This window comes from Mytilus trossulus, chromosome 2 (genome assembly GCF_036588685.1).
Source record: "Mytilus trossulus isolate FHL-02 chromosome 2, PNRI_Mtr1.1.1.hap1, whole genome shotgun sequence".
Classification (NCBI taxonomy): Eukaryota; Metazoa; Mollusca; class Bivalvia; order Mytilida; family Mytilidae; genus Mytilus; species Mytilus trossulus.
The window spans coordinates 61,256,196-61,275,010 of record NC_086374.1 but is presented as its reverse complement, the minus strand read 5'-3'; the positions used below and the strand labels follow the sequence as shown (position 1 = coordinate 61,275,010).

The window sequence follows — 18,815 nt, the reverse complement described above, 5'->3', positions numbered from 1 at the left end:
AATAAACCTTTAACTGTATATTTACGAGTTAAATAAATCGTAGTTACGAGAAAACTATCGCGTAATAAATAGAAAATTATCTCGTAATTACGAGATAATTATTGCGTAATTACGAGACAATCATTGCTGTATATCTCGTAATAACGAGATACTTATCGCATAATTACGAGAAAACTATCACGTTATTACGAGATAACAATTTAATCGCTTAATTACGAGATAATCATCGCGTAATAACGAGAAAACTATCTCGTAATTACGATATAAGAAGATTTTCATCCCGTTATTACGAGATAATTATCGCGTAATTTCGAGAAACTTTCTCGTAATTACGAGCTATTTGGCCAAGTATATTAAGAGGAGATTTTTGTAAAAGATATATATATACAAATTTACGAGAAAATAGTGAAATTAACTTAATTGCAGAAATCACTTTAAAGGGCAATAACTCCTTAACGGCTTGATTGACAATTTTGAACATTTGACTTATGTGTAGATCTTTCTTGGCTGAACATTTTTGCTGCTACAGTTTATATCTATCTTTTATAATATTCAAGAATAAAACACAAAACTGAAAAAAAATAGTTAACAATTACCTTTTCCGGGCAGCATCTTAACAACGGGAAGTCTGATTTGTTTGATTTCTTTTACCCTGTCAAATGCTCTAAATGCTTTAGTTTCAGAGATATAAACCATTTACATTTACACCCCTCCCCCCCCCCCCCCCCAACACACACACACATTTTTAGCCATTGTGGCCATCTTGGTCGGTGGGCGGTGTTTTTGGATACTTTAAAAAAAAAAAACACCAAGAAACCCTTAGGATGATTAAGGCCAAGTTTGGTTCAATTTGGCCCAGTGGTTTCAGAGGAGAAGATATTTCTTAAAGTTAACGGACGACGCCGGACGCCAAGTGATGGGAAAAGATCACTTGATCCTTCGAAAATTTACTTAACGGACGCTTATATTTAGTTTCACAGATGATAAGTCGACAGTTATGTTTTAATTTGCGTAACAACAATCTGTCCTCTATCTTACGAATGTGACCCATCGAATTATAGTTTTCAAATGATTTGTAATGACACGAGAAACACGACGTACCACATGACTTTTGTATATCTGGATCTCTGCTTACCCTTTTTGGAGCACATGAGATCCCTGCAGGTGTTTGATAGCGTTCGTGTTAATCAGTTGTTAGTTTTATATGCTGTGTACTGTTTGGTTTTTTTCACTCGTTTTTCTTTTGTTGCCATGGCGTAGTCAGTTTATTTTTGACTTAGCAGTTTGAATATTACTTTCGTATTGTTTTGTCCCTTTATCAGTAGACAATTCATTTTGGTATATATCTAATAATCTATTTAATATTTCTAATGCACTCTGCAAGGTGTGTACAGATTATCGTAAAAGATCAGTCTACGAATAGAATAACTTGGTTCTTTAAAGTCATCTTGAATAATAGATGTTTCGATCTTGAATAGTGTGAATGAATTAAGGATACTCAATTCAGATTTGAGCATAGCGACTTGTCTACAGGTCAGATATACAGACCGTAATCGTCTAAGCGCATTGCAATCAGTGTACCTCCATTATCCAATGTAGCTACCAATTGTCTACGCGCATTTCTAAAAAATTAACCGTGTAACTCCAATATCCAACGTAGCTATCAATTATCTACGGATATTCCTAAAACAAAACCGTCTCCTCAATTTCAAACGAGGCCACCAATCGTCTACGCGCATTTCTAAAATTAAATGAAGGTGTTCCTCCAATTTCCAACGCAGCTACCAACCATCTACTTGCATTTTTAAGAATAAAAACATTTACCCCCATAATCAAACGCAGCGATCAATTATCCAAGCATTTCTAAAAAAACCCAAAAAAACCCCATTTTACTCCATTATCCCACGTAGCCACAAACCATCTACTTGTATTTCTAAAATACAAACGTTTACCCCAATAATCTAACGTATAAAAAAGAAGATGTGGTATGATTGCCAATGAGACAACTGTCCACAAGAGACCAAAAATGACACAGACATTAACAACTATAGGTCACCGTACGGCCTTCCACAATGAGCAAAGCCCATACCGCATAGTCAGCTTAAAACGTAGCGATCAATTACCTACGCGCATTACGTGCACCCCCATTATCCAACGTGGCCGATAAACGCTTCCGCGCATTTATAAAAAAAAACATTTTCCCAGTATCTAGAGCGATCCATCGTCAAGTATTTTTTTTAAATCTCTTTAAAAAGTCACAAATTGGCATATTCATGTCAAATGTTGCTCACAACAGGGCTCTTTCATGATAATCTTCACGATTTATTTTAGATATCTTTATTTAAAAAACAAGAGATAATTATTAAACAAATATAAGAAAAACAGATATAAGAAAAACAGATAAAATGAATTCACTTTTAAAAAGATAACATAAAAATGTCTGAATGACTACTAAAACTAGAGGTAAAACATTGCAAAACATCGCTCAGGAATAAACAATGAAGAACAAATTAGTTTAACAAAAACATTTCTATCAATGCCATCCCTTTGGATTTGAGTCGGTTTCTAATAAATAGTTGAAAAAACATCAACAATGATATGGGTAGAGAACCAAAATGTAGACAGGTAAAAATATAACATAGGTAACGAACACAAAATACAGACATGTAAAAACAAATATTATTGGTATTAAACGAAAACAAAATGTAGATATGTAAAAAATAAATACAACTATTTCTAATGCATTTCAAACTGTTCAAATTATTATCATGTTCAATCGTTTACTTAACGTCTGTAGAACATTTCAAGGTTCGCCTGAACATATCATATAATCTTCAGTTCTTATCCAAAGCACACTGTCAGTCCCATGGTATAGGTACTGCATGTAGTATGTTGTAAGAAAATACAACTATTATATTACCCACAATCATAACATTTCGTGTTTGAAAAAAACCAACATAAGCACCTAACTATCTTCTTATGCTTGCAATCAATGTTCAAAAACTGCGCAAAAACCAACATAAGCACCCAACTATCTTCTTATGCTTGTAATCAAAGTTCAAAAACTGCGCAAAAACCAACATAAGCACCTAACTTTCTTCTTAGGCTTGCAATCAATGTTCAAAAACTGCACTAAGTTTATCAATCATGAATCAGGGGTATCAAAAGATTCGACAAACTGTTTTAATCTATCCTCCTTATCCTTTGCTCCTAGTCTTAATTTCTTTATATCTTGTAGTTTAATTGGTCTTCGAATTGTTGAATCCTGATATTTCCTCACGCATTCTCGAACCTTGTCCATAATTAGATTTTTAAAGCGCAGAGTGTTATATTCAGTTAATTGAGTTATCCTTTCAAACGCCAGATGAGAATAATTAAAGTTGAAAGTCGAATATGGTCGTTTTGGGTCGTCAAATAGTTGGAAATCACCAAACTCTTTTTCTTCATCTGTTTGCCTTGGTACATCTAAAATTGAAATACACATTTTATGAAATATTGAAAGCAAAACACCATTTTGATAGAATGAAATCATCAAGAGCATTAACAGGACAGTAAAACAGTTATGGTACAATATATCAACCCATATATTAATTCTCGATCTTTTTAGTATTTCAGTATTTTAATAACGTTAGAACTATGTTTCATACAGCCTTAAACATATCTTTCAAATCCTTAATGGTACATTATAAGCATAAACTTTGACCGAATAACACAAAAGTATTTTTTTTTCTATTTGTCATTGCTCTTAAACGTTCTATGTTTTATGTCCGTTTTTTTCTTTCAACCAATGCGTTGTCAGTTTATTTTCAACTTGTGAGTTTGAATGTACTTCTGGATCCTTCGCCTCCCTTTTATGACGTGGTGTTAAACCACCAGCAAACAATCTATCAATTGCAAAAAAATACCAGCACAAACATTACCTGGTTGTGTCTCATTCCGGAAATTTATGTTCGACAAAACAAAATGTAAGATGGTAGGACATTTAGGATCTTTCCGATCTTCAAACACATAACACTCTTTAATTCCTTCCTTTTCCATTATATTGACGTCTATTGGTGGAAACGGTACATTGTTCTTGTGAGCCCAGTGTTCTGCAATCTTGATTTCCTACAAATTACAAATTGGCGGTTGTAGCATTAATATATGTTTGTCCTTCTTTAGTATATGAACTGATTACTGTAAACCAACTTATTTTCGCGAGCGATTTATTTTCGCGACTTTCGCGAGTAGAAAAATAACGCGAATATAAATCGTCGCGAATATGTAAAAATTTGATCTTTTTTATTTAAAATACATCAAGTAAATTAGAAAATCGCAAAATTAAATAGCAGCGAAGTGGTCTAGCAAGAGAAAAACGCGAAATATAGTATTCGCGAAAATAAGTTGGTTTACAGTATATGGTGCTTGATACTACGTTTTGACAAGTAAATACACTCATCATAGATACCAGGACTAAATTTTATAAATACGCCAGACTCATGAAGTGACGCTCGAATCCAAAAAAGTTTTAAAAAAGCCAAATAAAGTACGAAGTTGAAGAGCATTGAGATCCAAAATTCATAAAGTGTTGCCAAATACAGCTAAGGTAAACTATAAAATTGAGAATGGAAATGGGGAATGTATCAAAGAGACAACAACCCGACCATAGAAAAAACAACAGCGGAAGGTCACCAACAGGTCTTCAATGTATGCCTGAGGTATGCCTGAGTAGGACGAAGCCAGAGGAAACTCTGGTGGAGGTCGTAGCGATTCTGACGTGCAAATCGATCGTCAAACTTGGGTATAGGGGCGAAAGACTAATCGAACCATCTAGTAGCTGGTTCCCTCCGAAGTTTCCCTCAGGATAGCTGGCATCGATCATATACACAGTTTTAGCCTTAGTATTTTAAAAAATTCTAAATTTTGTAAACAGTTTTATTTATAAATATAACAATATCAATGATCATTCATGTCAGCACAAAAAGTGTTGACTACTAGGCTTGTGATACCCTCGGAGAAATAAATCTGCACCAACAGTGGCATCGACCCAGTGGTTGTAAATAAACTCATCTTAAATGTCTTCTAGAAGAATTTGATAGCATTTGATAAAAACAGATACATTCTTAAAATTATTTACACGATTCTTTCCTTTTATGATACTTAGTCTTAAATAAAGAAAATTGGTTAATGTGTTTTAACAATTACCTTAAATGGTGGTGTATCATCAGTAGGTCTTGCACTAAAATCAAACGACAAGATAAGATCTACTTGTCTCTGTGGCCTTAACAACAACGGGTATGGCGAATTGAATGTCAATCCTCCATCAACAACGTAGAGCTTTTTCATTGTGGTTGGAAATAGTTCAAAAATGCCATCAAACTGATCTGAAAATACAAATAAAGATTTTGCAATAAAAAGATGTAAACCAAAACAAATGAAAAATAATCATATGCTATGATGCTACAAATAATACACTGTTTTCCATTCGTTAGATGTGTGTGAGCTTTTAATTTTTCCATGTTATAAAGGACTTACCGTTAGGAATTTCCTTTGAGTTTGTTATTTTCGTTTTTTTACTTTTCCCGTGTGAGAATAACCCTACATACTTCATCACTTAAGGTGGCTCGTGGGTACAAAAATTTTAACAAAAAATTAAACTTTTATTTTTTAATTTTAAATTTTATTTATTATATTATTCGTTGTTACTTTATGATATGGTACAAAAAACAAACACAAAACATGATTTGGTTTGGCCCCAGATGACTTTAAAAATTGAAAAAGCTCCAAATTATCTCCCTTTGGTGCAAAAATGCAATTTTTTGGCCTTAAATTTGATTTTTTTTTTTTAACTCATCGGTGACCTATATTTTTTATTATTGTTTTCAAATAAGCTGTACATAAACTAAATAATTGTAAAATTTAAGCGATTTCTTATATTAGGTTATTTTTTTATTTCGATATTTCCTCTTTTTCTCCTATTAGTTCAACAGAATAAAAGGACATTAACAAAAATGTATGCTTCTTCCAGAGGCAGATTTTAGCTTAATTGAACGGTGACCCCATTTTTTTATTTCATTTTTCTTTTAAGTATATGATAAAGTTCATTCATAAAAAAATATAACGAAATCCTATATTAGAAAAAAAATCATTTATACCCAGGAGCCCCCTTAAGCAGGTATTTGACAGATATTTAATGCGTTGATACTTATTATTTTTAATTTTTCATTTATAGCAAAACCTTTTACTTTTCGATGCTAAACACTACTTCTCCGCATGTTCAATTGAAAGGTCGACTTTATTTTTAATTAAACGGAGCTTTTTCTACAGAAATAGGTAATGTAGATTTCTGTGTTTTAATTCCTGTTTTTTATTGTGAAGATTCTAACCGATTTCAATAACAATAAGACAGAAAATGAAGTCATCAAAATGCACGACTCTTTGATGAACAATATAATTGTTGAGTTTGATGGAATAATTAAATCAGATAATCGGTTTTCCAATTATAACTAATGGTGCACCACTGCAGATCAACTTGTTGTTGCACTCATATGTATTCCTACGGTACCTTCTAAAAGACAAACATGCATCTTGCAAAGTTCCTTAATTTGAATTTCAGAAAAAATTGATGATATTCTGACAAACAATATTCTACATTACAAGATGTGCTTACATTCCATACATCTAAGGGAACTTAAAATTAAATAATACCGAAATTATTTTTTTTTTATTCGACTTTGACAAGTTTTGGTTTGAACAGAGATAAACTATTTTTGCCTTTATTTAAGCTTATGCCAAACGTGATGAATTCAACTTTCCAATTGCCAACTTGTCATTTCTCACCTTTGATATTCTTTCTGTTCCATCTATGGGCGTTTACATATCCCATTTAAAAATTTGTCCTCATATATTCAAAACATTCCAATTGGTGGTAAAATTTAAGAAAACAAATCACACATAAAGAATACAGAAAAGAGAAGATAAAAACCCTAATGTATTTAGAAAAAAAGTTGTTTTTGTAATATAACTTCATTTACCTGCGGTCTCTTCATTTATAGATGTAAATGGTGAAAAGGGGTACACCTTATACAGGGATAATCCTCTCATAAAGCTGTGTACTTTTGCAGCTCTTCCTTCTATAGAATTTATCCACGAGTTAGCATCAAATACTGTTCCCAGAACACTTTTCCAAAACGAATGATCCTTCTTATCGGGTTTATTTTCTTTCTTTATTGTTTTATTCTTTCTTTTGTCATTCTGTTTCTTGTCATCGGTATCATCCTCACTTTCACTTGATTCACTATCGTCATCAGTTTGATTTCCCATATCGTCTAATAGCTCTTTTGCTGCATGAAGATTATTAATATTATAGTAATCAAATAGGTCAATATTGAAGACTTAACCCAGATATTTAGTTGTGTTTTCGAGGCTGAACGTGTTTGTATGAATTCATTGGAGAGATGATTATATTTTCAGATATTTGTCAAGCCCGAAATTCCTTATTGCATTGAGACAGTGACCATTACTCAAATTTTCACTTACATTAATAACATTTCATTACATATTTATTCCTAAAAAAGTTAAGGTTATCATATGAAATGCTGGTACTTGGGTAGACTTTATCTTGAATTGGCTTATTGTAAGCCAATTATTCTAGAGGGGGAAATTTGCATATTAGTGTCTGAAATGTATTCATTTTTATGTGTTTTACTTCCTGTCATTCACATGCATAGTTTTGACGCTTTTGTCATTACATTATCGGGTCATGCTATCAAATACCGGTACCCAGATAGACTTTTTTTTTATACTGTAAACTAATTATATAAGATGAACTATGTAGTAACTAGCATCTCACAAGTAGAAAAATCAAGAAAAAAAAATCATCGTGAATAAGTCAGATTTGGTTCTTCGTTTGCAGTATAATGTCTTCCAGTAACAAAGTAATATAAATTCAAATTCTGCAACTAATTGTCTCTACAAGTGGCTAATATAGCCAACAGAAGAATACAACTGTTCGAAATTCATAGATCGATTTGAAAAAAAACAAATGCAGGTTACAAACTAAAACTGAGGGATACGCATCAAAAAATAAAGGAGAACTACGACACAACAGAAAAACAACATTAAAATGTAACACACACATAAACGAACTATAATATAACAATGGTAATTTTCCTGACTTGATACAGAACATTTTAAGAAACAAATGGTGGGTTGAACCTGGTTTTGTGGCATGCCGAACATCCCACCTTTATGGCAATGTTAAATATAACATTAAAATGACAACATTACATGACAGGACTACAATCCAAATAAATGGGAGAACATATAGGACAGAGAAACATACGAATAATAGCTAACAAAAGGTACCAGGTTTAAAATTTTATACGCCAAACGTGCGTTTCGTCCACACAAGACTAACCAGTGACGCTCAGATTCAAAAATTTCGACAGCCAAAACAAGTACACACTATAAGTAATTTCTATGATAGCTTATTTAAGTTTGTAGTTTTCTTATTTGACCCCTCCTCTAATTCCTACCATATTAAATCATTAAGAATTTATCCAATCAAACAATTAAAAGTTTTATAAACATTCGTGATGTTGTAGCTAAGATAATCTTATGAATCACAAGAAGACAAAAAACGCTCCAAAATTCTTCATATAGGTATTGTCTGAATATTTAATATAAAAAGATGAACTCACCCATTTCTTCCCTCTCATCAAAAGATGAACGACATTCATTCATTACTTTCTTGTCATCTTTCAGGAGTCGTTTTAGTTGAATACAAAATGCACTCCCCCAAATACCTGAAGCATAAACATATTCGTAAAATGTTTGTCTGTTATACTTGCAATACAGTTCCAAGGAGTTTATATTGTTCGCTTGAAATATTTGTTTTTGAAAAATCTGTGTATCTATATGTTAATATACTTACATTTTTTTTAACAATTTATTAAGTGCTGATTTATTAAGAAGCATTACCAGAAAAAAAATGAGAGTAAAATAAATGTATGTAATCAGAATGTGATATGTAAAGTTGTTTCAAACAAGAAGCTGTTACATATGTTTAATAGAAAATCATATTTGTTTAATGTTGTTTTAGAGCGATTAGGTTGATATATGGAACAGTGCTTGTACAGAGATTGAGGTCAGGATTTGGTTTCAAGTCTGGTCAAGCAATGACTTAAAGCTTGAAATTTGCAGCTTTTTTCCAAATCATGTTGCATTTATGATTAAGAACTAAGAGCCAAAAATGGATAGCTCGAAGCCAAAATAAATATGCATATGTTTAATTGGTGACATCATCGTTTTTCAGAATAGGACAAGAAAGACGATTATGTCACCAATTGAGCATATGCAAGTTAATTAATTTGACGTGAATGTTTCGTATGTTCTAGAGCAATCAACAAAAACAAGCGTATGTACCGTATCTTCTTACCTTGTAAGAAATGAAGTGGGGGTTCTGGATGTTTTCGTACTAGTTGCCCCATGAAATATTTACTACCAAAATGTTCAGTTTTCATAAATGTTCCATATTTTGGTAAACCAATTTCATAAGCGGAAAATTCCATCCATTCTGAAAAAGAAAAAAAAATTATTACCTTATATTCATTCAGTTGTTATCCATTTGTTTTGATTTTGTCATTTGAGTAGGATTTTTTCGTTTTGAATTTTCCGCGGAGTTCGTTATTTTTGTTATTTAACTTTTTTTAAGAAATAAAACAATATCGTTAATAAAAACCAATGGTGAATTAATACACTATTCAAGAAAGACATCTTTCTTTGTAATTGGCACTTATATATATCTAAACATAAAATCAGTATTCTCAGTTTCGAGTAGTTTCCTTCTCTCAATAACATATCAAGGAAATAATATATCCATGCATTAGATTGAGAAATAGAAAGTAACTAAGTACTTGTGCTATGAATAAAATGTTGATAATTCTTGTTGAATCTCTATATTATGCTTTGCCTATAGATTTGCATTTTTATCAATAAACACACTCTTTGCATTGGAACTCTAACTATAAGGCAATTTACATGTTTTCTATGTTTGTATTTTTTTATTATTTTTTGAAACCCAGTTATTCTTTGTCAACCTTTATTTGACGTTATTATTTAAGTAAAAAAATAAACATCATAAGGACAAATACATTTTGGCAACTAAGCAAATTTGTATTTGTATTTCTCATTTTATACGAATATAAAAAATTAAAACCTCACCATGGAAAATCATAGCAGAGACTTGTCTCTTTACATGTAAACATGTGTATAATGGAAATGGCACCTCTCCTGTTTCTATTATATCTCTCTGGTCTGTAAGTTTGGCATTCATTCTCTAAAATATGTAAACATGTTTTATGGTACATTTGTAGGTATTTTTTTTAAACACATTTTTGAAAATAGCATTTCACATGAAGATAATTCAGACTAACAAAAAGTAAAATCACAGAAATATTGAACTTAGAGAAAAATCAATTCGGAAAATCATAATTACATGGCAAAATCAAATAACAAAACGCATCAAAAACGAATGGACAAGAACTGTCATATTCCTGACTTGGTACAGGCATTTTTAAATGTAGAAAATGGTGGATTAAACCTGGTTCTGTAGCTCTAACCCTCTCACGTTAATGTCAGTCTCATCAAATTCTGTTATACTTACATTGATGCGTTAAATAAACAACCACAATAAATAAAATAGTCAAAATATGGGTACATCAGTCACAATTGACACACTAGAGAGGACGTTAAAAAGTTGGAAAATAAAGTTTAATCTTTGTAATAAAAAAGAATCTGTATTTTGCGTAACATTTTCCGAGAACACGGTTATCGTCTAATCAAGTATATCAACATATATATAACCCTTACCTCATGTAGCAAAGTTTCACCAACAAGGTGTCCAAAGAAATCAGTAAAACTGACTGGTTGACCTTGACGTCGTTTTTCTATAATATTACTAACATATTTATACATGCTCCGTGGTCCAAGCAACAGGAAAGGACTAGAATCTATATTGTCTTTTAACTGTGGCTGTAATTCTTTTGGGGATTTCTTTGGCCATTCTGGATTTGAGTACAGTTGAGATAAATACCTTAAAATTTAAATATTTTTCCTTTAAAAAGAACTTTTGCATTAACGTGTATATATATATATGAGTCATTTTGCTTTGATACTTCTGTTCCTGATTACAAAATGGGAATCGGACTTTATTTAGACTGGGTGTGACTATGTCTATTGCTGTGTGAGTGTTTCTTCTACATTGGCTAGAGGTAAAGTGGGAGGGTTGAGACATAACAAAACATACCCCCCCCCCCCCCGGCTGCATCTCTGTGCATGCTCCAAGTCGGGGGCTTCTGGTCTGTTTGTCATGTATGTTTTTTTTTTCTTGTATTTTTTTCTTGATTTTCTTGCTGTGTTTATGACCCATTGATGGCCTTGGCTGCTGTCTGCTCATTGATCGGGTTGTTGTCTCTTTTACACATTCCTCGTTTCCATTCTCAATTTTCTTGTGAAAATTAATGAATTCATAATGATCTATGTATTCCATTTGAAGTGTACTTTTTTATTTCAGGAACATGCCGTTTGTTTATCCTTTTATAACATACCATGCTGACCCTGACAGTCCACACACATATGTTGTCATATCTAGTATTTTACTGTCAACTAAAGCTGAAAACACGCCACTATATGCTGTCATTGCTCTAAAACCACCACCTGATCCCAACACACCAATGGTTGGTACCTGTAATTTTTCAAGCGTCTTATTAATGTTTCAAATCAAAATAACACCTGTTTATATTTAAACAAAAAAATGATATGCTTAATTTCCATTTAACAGTAACTTTTAATATTAATAGTCTGCTTAACAAATAGATTCCAGAAAGTAATTTCTATTCAGAATGTTACAGTTTAATTCTGGTTAAGGCTACAATTTCGAATGAGATAACCGAAGCAATTGAACATATCAATTTATTTACGTCATATATCAACAGCCAATTACCCGTGAAAATATATGTTCGCACCCAAAAAATATATTTACCTCTCTAGATGATTTCGGTGCATCTGAACCCAACTGTTTTTTCATGCTCTCAAAAATTACTCGTTTTCTTTGAGCTAAAAATGTTCGTTCCTCTTCGCATAACGTCAGACTGAATCTTAGATCTGGCGTGACACTGCAAATATAAATTAATTTGTACTCAGCCACTTATAGAAAATAAAACTATCAAGGTTTATATATATTAATTTACTTTCTTTTACATATTACACGAACAGATAAATACTACTGTCAACATTTGTTAATTTGATTTTCCCTGAAAAGCGCATTGGACGTACGAGTTTTACACTTTTTAAATATTTTCGGCATTGTTATTTGAACCAGATTTATTTTATTTTAGTTTGTTTGGTTTTCTGTATACGATCATTTTCATTTTTTTCTGTCATATATCAATACTAATTGGATTGATTTTACTCGAACAGTGAATAGATGAAGATTAATATCACTGTTAATTAGTTTATAAATACGCCTTAACGCGTATTTGGCGTAAAACAAAATTCTATCGTAGTATTTTTAAGTTTATTTTGTAATATTTTCTGAATTTGTATAAACAAATTGTATAGGATATTTATTCTCTATCAAATGATGTTATACAATGGATCCTTCATCCATCCCTACGTTTTGAAAGCCAGGGTAGACCAACGTTTTCACCACTCATTGATCCGTTTTGATACGTAGTAATCACGTTTTGTTACGGTACGCTAGGCTTTGATACGTATTTACCAGGTTTCTACTTTGTTTTAACTAATTTTCGCTACGTTTGTTGTTGAATTTTCAAAACATACGGGGCAGGTCACGTTTTGGACAAAGGATTACTACGTTTCGATACGCATCGTTACGTATATTCCCGTCTGATAAAACGTAGCTCTTGAAACGTGACAGTGTGACTGGGGCTCTCTGAGACATTAAATGCTAATACTAAATGGTACAACTGTAACATATACAATGCGTTTATTCGAACATTTCTTAAAAGTCATGATGACATTCTACTTCAATCTGGAACACGGCGTCAGGTGAAATGAACACGGTTCATTGTTTATATTACTTTTGGGATGTAATATCCTAGATAGTCACAACTGTCTAGTTCATCACAGTTATCAAATACCAATGTCTTGTGGCGAAGTAGTGGAGGTTTAGGTTGAAGTCATATGCCAAGGTTAACCTCCACTACTGCTATGATATTATATGTTTTTTTTCAATAAATGTTAGTAATCATACCTTAATACTGCCCACATTTCAATGTCGACTTCTGACGTCTGTAAAAAAAAAAAAAAGTTGTAAAGTCTATGCAAGATAATTAGGTTATTAAGATTAATGAAGTGAAAACAAAAATAATAGGTTGAATAAAAATAAAATACCATGACTACAAACGGTCGAAAAAGTCAATTTACAGTTAAAATTTGGGGAAAAATCATAAATTAGGGAACATATCTCCCTTACATTCCTTACCTCATTTCGCTATATTTTTTGTCCTTTTTTTTATTATATCGTTCTTCAACGTTTGTGTAAAGTTTTCGATTTTCAAATATTTGGCCATGAGCATTTCTGAATAAACAGTAATTGTCAAAATCCCCATCTGATAGTGTTATGAAATTATTCATAAACACTGCATAATAAAGACACGATTGATAACGCGAACCCCATTAACATACGATGTGAGTTTAAATTATGTTGCATTTGCATTTGTTATAAACATGGCATTTGTAATGAAGGATTTGTTGAAGAAAAATTTATCAACATTCAAAATAAGACAAAATACACAAGTAATTCTATCGTCCACTTTTCATCGATTGACGCACAATCGAAAAAAAAAAAATTATTTATTAATCAGAAAGATCTGATCCTTAAACATTCCGTTATGTTGACCTTAATAAATATATACAAGACAGGGATAATCACTAATGCTATATATGTTGTTGATAATACACACAAATACGATGACAGTATGCTAGTCAGGACAAGTGATAAATAAAAGATGAGTTGATTTTTTACGATAGGTAGGAATATATAAATCGCCAATGGCAGTCAGCAGGGTTAAAGAACATCAGTTGTTCAACCTGTTAGTCAAATGCGTTTTGTTTACATATACTTTTTCACTTTTTTGGTCTTTTGGAAAATGTAGTTTGTGCTGTTTTTAGACCCTTCTACAACGAAATTTGTTGTACATGCACACGTTTAAAAATTGCGGTTTTTATCCAACGCAATCATATGTTTGAACGTAGTTTTCAATTTAGACTCGTTTATATTTTTTGGTTTGGGCTTGTATCATATTTTCCCTCCGGTTTATATGATCCGTTCATCCTATATTATTGACTCTTCAAATTTAAGAGATTATCTAAAAATGAGGGTACTTTTTCTAAAAATGAGGGTACTTTGTATATGGCCTTCCAAATACCGTTTCGATCCCTAACATCACTAAAGAGACATTTATTGTCGAAATCCGGATCTGGTGTACTAAAAAAGTATTGACACCGTATGTTTGTGGCATAACATCGTGGCCACAAATTTTTTTTTTTTCTGTTTAGTATTAAATTTATATTAAGATCCATTTTGTTACATCTTGTGATCAATTTTATTTGGAAATCGCCAATGGCAGTCAGCAGGGTTAAAGAACATCAGTTGTTCGACCTGTTAGTCAAATGCGTTTTGTTCAAATATACCTTTTCACTTTTTTGGTCTTTTGGAAAATCTTGTTTGTGCTGTTTTCAGACCCTTCTACAACGAAATTTGTTTTACATGCACACGTATAAAAATTGCGGTTTTTATCCAACGCAATCATAGGTTTGAACGTAGTTTTCAATTAAGACTCGTTTATATTTTTTTGTTTGGGCTTGTATCATATTTTCCCTCCGGTTTATATGATCCGTTCATCCTATATTATTGACTCTTCAAATGTAAGAGATTATCTAAAAATGAGGGTACTTTTTCTAAAATTGAGAGTACTTTTTATATGGCCTTCAAAATACCGTTTCGATCCCTAACATCACTGAAGAGACATTTATTGTCGAAATCCGGATCTGGTGTACTAAAAAAATATTGACACCGTATGTTTGTGGCATAACATCGTGGCCACAGGTTAATTTTTTTTCTGTTTAGTATTAAATTTATATTAAGATCCATTTTGTTACATCTTGTGATCAATTTTATTTGGCAATCGCCAATGGCAGTCAGCAGGGTTAAAGATCATCAGTTGTTCCACCTGTTAGTCAAATGCGTTTTGTTTAAATATACCTTTTCACTTTTTTGGTCTTTTGGAAAATGTTGTTTGTGCTGATGTTATACCCTTCTTCAACGAAATTTGTTTTACATGCACACGTATAAAAATTGCGGTTTTTATCCAACGCAATCATATGTTTGAACGTAGTTTTCAATTTAGACTCGTTTATTTTTTTTTGTTTGGGCTTGTTTCATATTTTCCCTCCGGTTTATTGGAAAAAAAACATTACTTTCATTATTTTTGATAAAAATCTTGATAACTATTATATATACATATGTGGTAACAGTACCTTATTGAATTGTAAAGTTTTTGTTTCTCTCTCTGTTGCATATGGTAAATCCTTCAGACTTATGATACACATACCAATAGTTTCGTCTATTGTATAGTTAGCATCAATCAAGGTAATTTCTGAAATTGAGGAAAGAAAAGCAGTTCACAAGTGAAATCATATAACTGACCTTTGCATCTACTAATAAATTAACTTGAGATTCTACAAATATTACTTCTAATATATCAAGTGAACAATTGTTGTCTTAATGAAACGTCAAAAACTTTAAATAATTTATCATGTTGTTGCAGAGAAAAGTTTGTAATATTGGTGAATAGGAATCGCACATTGCTTCATGTGGAAACGTTTTCGTTCCATTAAAAAAAATTGGAGACCATTTTTATTTGTCATAACACAACTTGGATTAGCATTACAGAAAATATGACTGATTAAGACTGCACTAGTTATGAATAAAGTTTCGAGTATAATACCCTTAATTTATTACAGGGATAGAAAGACATTTTGACATTTGACAACGGACTTTCCGTTTTGAATTTTCATCGGAGTTCGGTATTTTTGTTATTTTACAATATGAATAAGAAAATTAAGTGGTATGCAAATTCGTAATAAGACTTTTTAAGCTCAATCATTTTCATTTAGATTGTCCACTTGCTCGTATTCTATTTTTGAATTAAGCTATCTACATGATATGCATTTTGTTTTAATCTCTTCCATTAATATTAGTTTGTGTGTTTCATATGGTCTAAAAGCAAAAGTAGTATACCGCTATTAAATACTCATAACTCGATTAAATGAGGGTTAATGTAATATAGGATTGATCTAAATAGTTGTTGTAGGTAGTAAGATAAGTACTTTATTTTATTGAATGAAATTACTGATATGTATTGCATAAGTTTATGTATCTTAAAAAAGCAAATGATTATACCAAGCTCATTGTTATCTCTAGGATCAAGGTAGAATTGAAATGTTTCATCCCATACTGGATTTACTTCGTTATCTACAGTCTTCGTCTTCTGCAAACAGTTTGGAGATGTCTTTATATATAACGATACGAACGGATCTGGTGTATCCACTGTAAAATAAATCAGTTCAATATTTGAAGGTCTATTAAATTGTTTGCATAAATGATCAGTACTTTTTTACTTTTTGTAAACAGAAGAAAAACCATGCAGGATTTACAGAATAAAAATAATATTGGACAAAAATAAAATAAAGAAAGAGATGTTGCAAAATTTAAGAGTCAAGTATAATGAGATGCTAAAATAGAATGTATATTCAATAAATAGCTAAAAAAAAGTAAAATCACAAAAATACTGAACTCAGAGGAAAATCTAATCGGAAAGTCCAAAATCAAATGGCAAAATCAAATGACAAAACACATCAAAACCGAATGGACAAGAACTGTCATTGGTAAGGGCATTTTTAAATGTAGAAAATGGTGGATTAAACCTGGTTTTATAGCGCTAAAACTCTCACTTTCTTGACGGTTTTATCCAATTCCGTTATATTTAAAATGATGATGCATGAACTAAACAGACAAAATAATTAAAATAGTCAAAAGATTGGTACAGCAGTCATCATCGTGTAACAATTTCAAAAGGAACAATTTAACAGAACACAAAAACATCTATCTACAAACACATTCATTGATTCGCGTGTCTAGCGTCGGAAAATTTTATACGTCACATATTTTTGTCGTTCAATGTTTACACAAACAATTTTTAAATTTCACATGGGCAATGTTAGCATACAGGGTTAAAAAATCAAAAGCATGTTAGAATTAATTTCAGAATATAGAATATATTTGAAATAGTCCAAAAGTTCTATAAATTTTATAGGATCCACAAATAGTGCATTCCACTACGCGATTGAATAATTTTAATAACAGTGAAAAATGGCCTTAAATTTCAAGAATACAAAACAACATTGATATATATTGGAACCATTTTGCGAGGTATGTTCCGTTTTGATTTATTGACGAGCTGTATCAAAATATATAGCAAAATTAACCTAAAGAATAAAATATCAGGCAATGGTTTCTTACAGTAACTGCATCACCTAAAACATTGTTTAGTTTGCTCTTGAAAAAAACTAACATTAGATATGCCAGTTGATACAAAATGGTTAACATTCTAACGGTATTGTATGTAACACCTCATGTGAGTCATGCTGATTTGTAAACATTTAGTTAAAATTAGTGTGTTTAGACAAATATAATGCCCCGTGTTGTAGACCGTACTTTGACCTATAATGTTTAACTTTGATTAATTTTGACTTGAATGGAGATTTGTCTCATTGGCACTCATACCACATTGAAAATCGAGTATACATAATTATAACAATACAGCATAAGATATGAGGAGTTTTTAACCGACATACATATGATAAAAGTAAGACTTAAGACAAATAAAACAGAAAAAAAAGACCCTACGTTTAAGGGGAAAAAGTCAATGCCAGAAATATAAGGAATTGTTAATGTTTTCAGTGACATGCTGTTACTTATATAACTACAACATACTAAGATCTGCAGCCCATCCTTTAGTTATATTGTATCCTCTCACTACTTTTATATATAGTATTGTACATGGATAGTGGGATACCTATAAAAAAGGAATGCATTTTTAAAAAAACGAAGTATGCTGTGGAATATATCATATATTGAATTGAGGGTTCAGGGCAATTAATAATAAAACATTGCATTTTGTATTGGCATTTCACACCAATTTACTTATTATAAAATTTACTGATTATAAAATGTTAATCAATAGAAAAAATATCTAGCGGATCATATTTTGATAAGGACAAAAAAACGAAAATAAGTCGACATATACTTGTTACATGCACCAGTAATTGTACATGACCTTGCTTTTAGAGTTACTCTTCGAAGGTTATTTTTATTCAACTATAATTTAGATTTTTAATTGCACTGGTTTGTGTATATGTCATTGAAAGAACTTTTAATGATAGAAGTGTAACAGTAATGATGCTTTATTAAGTAGATACCAGATCAGATTGAAAGAAACAATAAATTATACATACGAAATTTAAAACAAATATATAATTGATTGTGTTTTGGCTTAAACTATAATAGTCAAAAATAAATTTATTATCAGTACTCACCTCAAAAACCTGAAAAGGGTCGAAGCTGGAATAAAGATAAAATCAGATATAATATAAAATAATAATATAATTGTCTTTGATAAGGCTATATGTAAGGAAAATATCACAATTAATTTCAATCATCAACAGCATATTTTACATTTCTGTAAACT

General features: G+C 31.4%; 1 protein-coding gene across 4 annotated transcripts in view; it reads right to left on the bottom strand.

Moving 5' to 3' along the window:
• Positions 1-2,321: 2,321 nt before the first annotated feature.
• LOC134707707 (cytosolic phospholipase A2-like) overlaps positions 2,322-18,815 on the bottom strand; it is a 36,269-nt gene continuing 19,775 nt past the window's right edge. For all 4 annotated transcript variants that reach the window (XM_063567707.1, XM_063567705.1, XM_063567708.1 and 1 more), the window contains exons 3-17: positions 18,664-18,688; positions 18,062-18,143; positions 16,469-16,615; positions 15,544-15,662; positions 13,256-13,293; positions 12,023-12,155; positions 11,589-11,725; positions 10,852-11,074; positions 10,204-10,318; positions 9,419-9,556; positions 8,682-8,786; positions 7,014-7,322; positions 5,185-5,363; positions 3,921-4,107; positions 2,322-3,465 (exon numbers count right to left, since the gene is read on the bottom strand). In XM_063567707.1, coding sequence (XP_063423777.1) covers positions 3,146-3,465; positions 3,921-4,107; positions 5,185-5,363; positions 7,014-7,322; positions 8,682-8,786; positions 9,419-9,556; positions 10,204-10,318; positions 10,852-11,074; positions 11,589-11,725; positions 12,023-12,155; positions 13,256-13,293; positions 15,544-15,662; positions 16,469-16,615; positions 18,062-18,143; positions 18,664-18,688 — 2,257 coding nt within the window. In that variant the 3' untranslated portion in view covers positions 2,322-3,145. The remainder of the gene's footprint in view (positions 3,466-3,920; positions 4,108-5,184; positions 5,364-7,013; positions 7,323-8,681; positions 8,787-9,418; positions 9,557-10,203; positions 10,319-10,851; positions 11,075-11,588; positions 11,726-12,022; positions 12,156-13,255; positions 13,294-15,543; positions 15,663-16,468; positions 16,616-18,061; positions 18,144-18,663; positions 18,689-18,815) is intronic.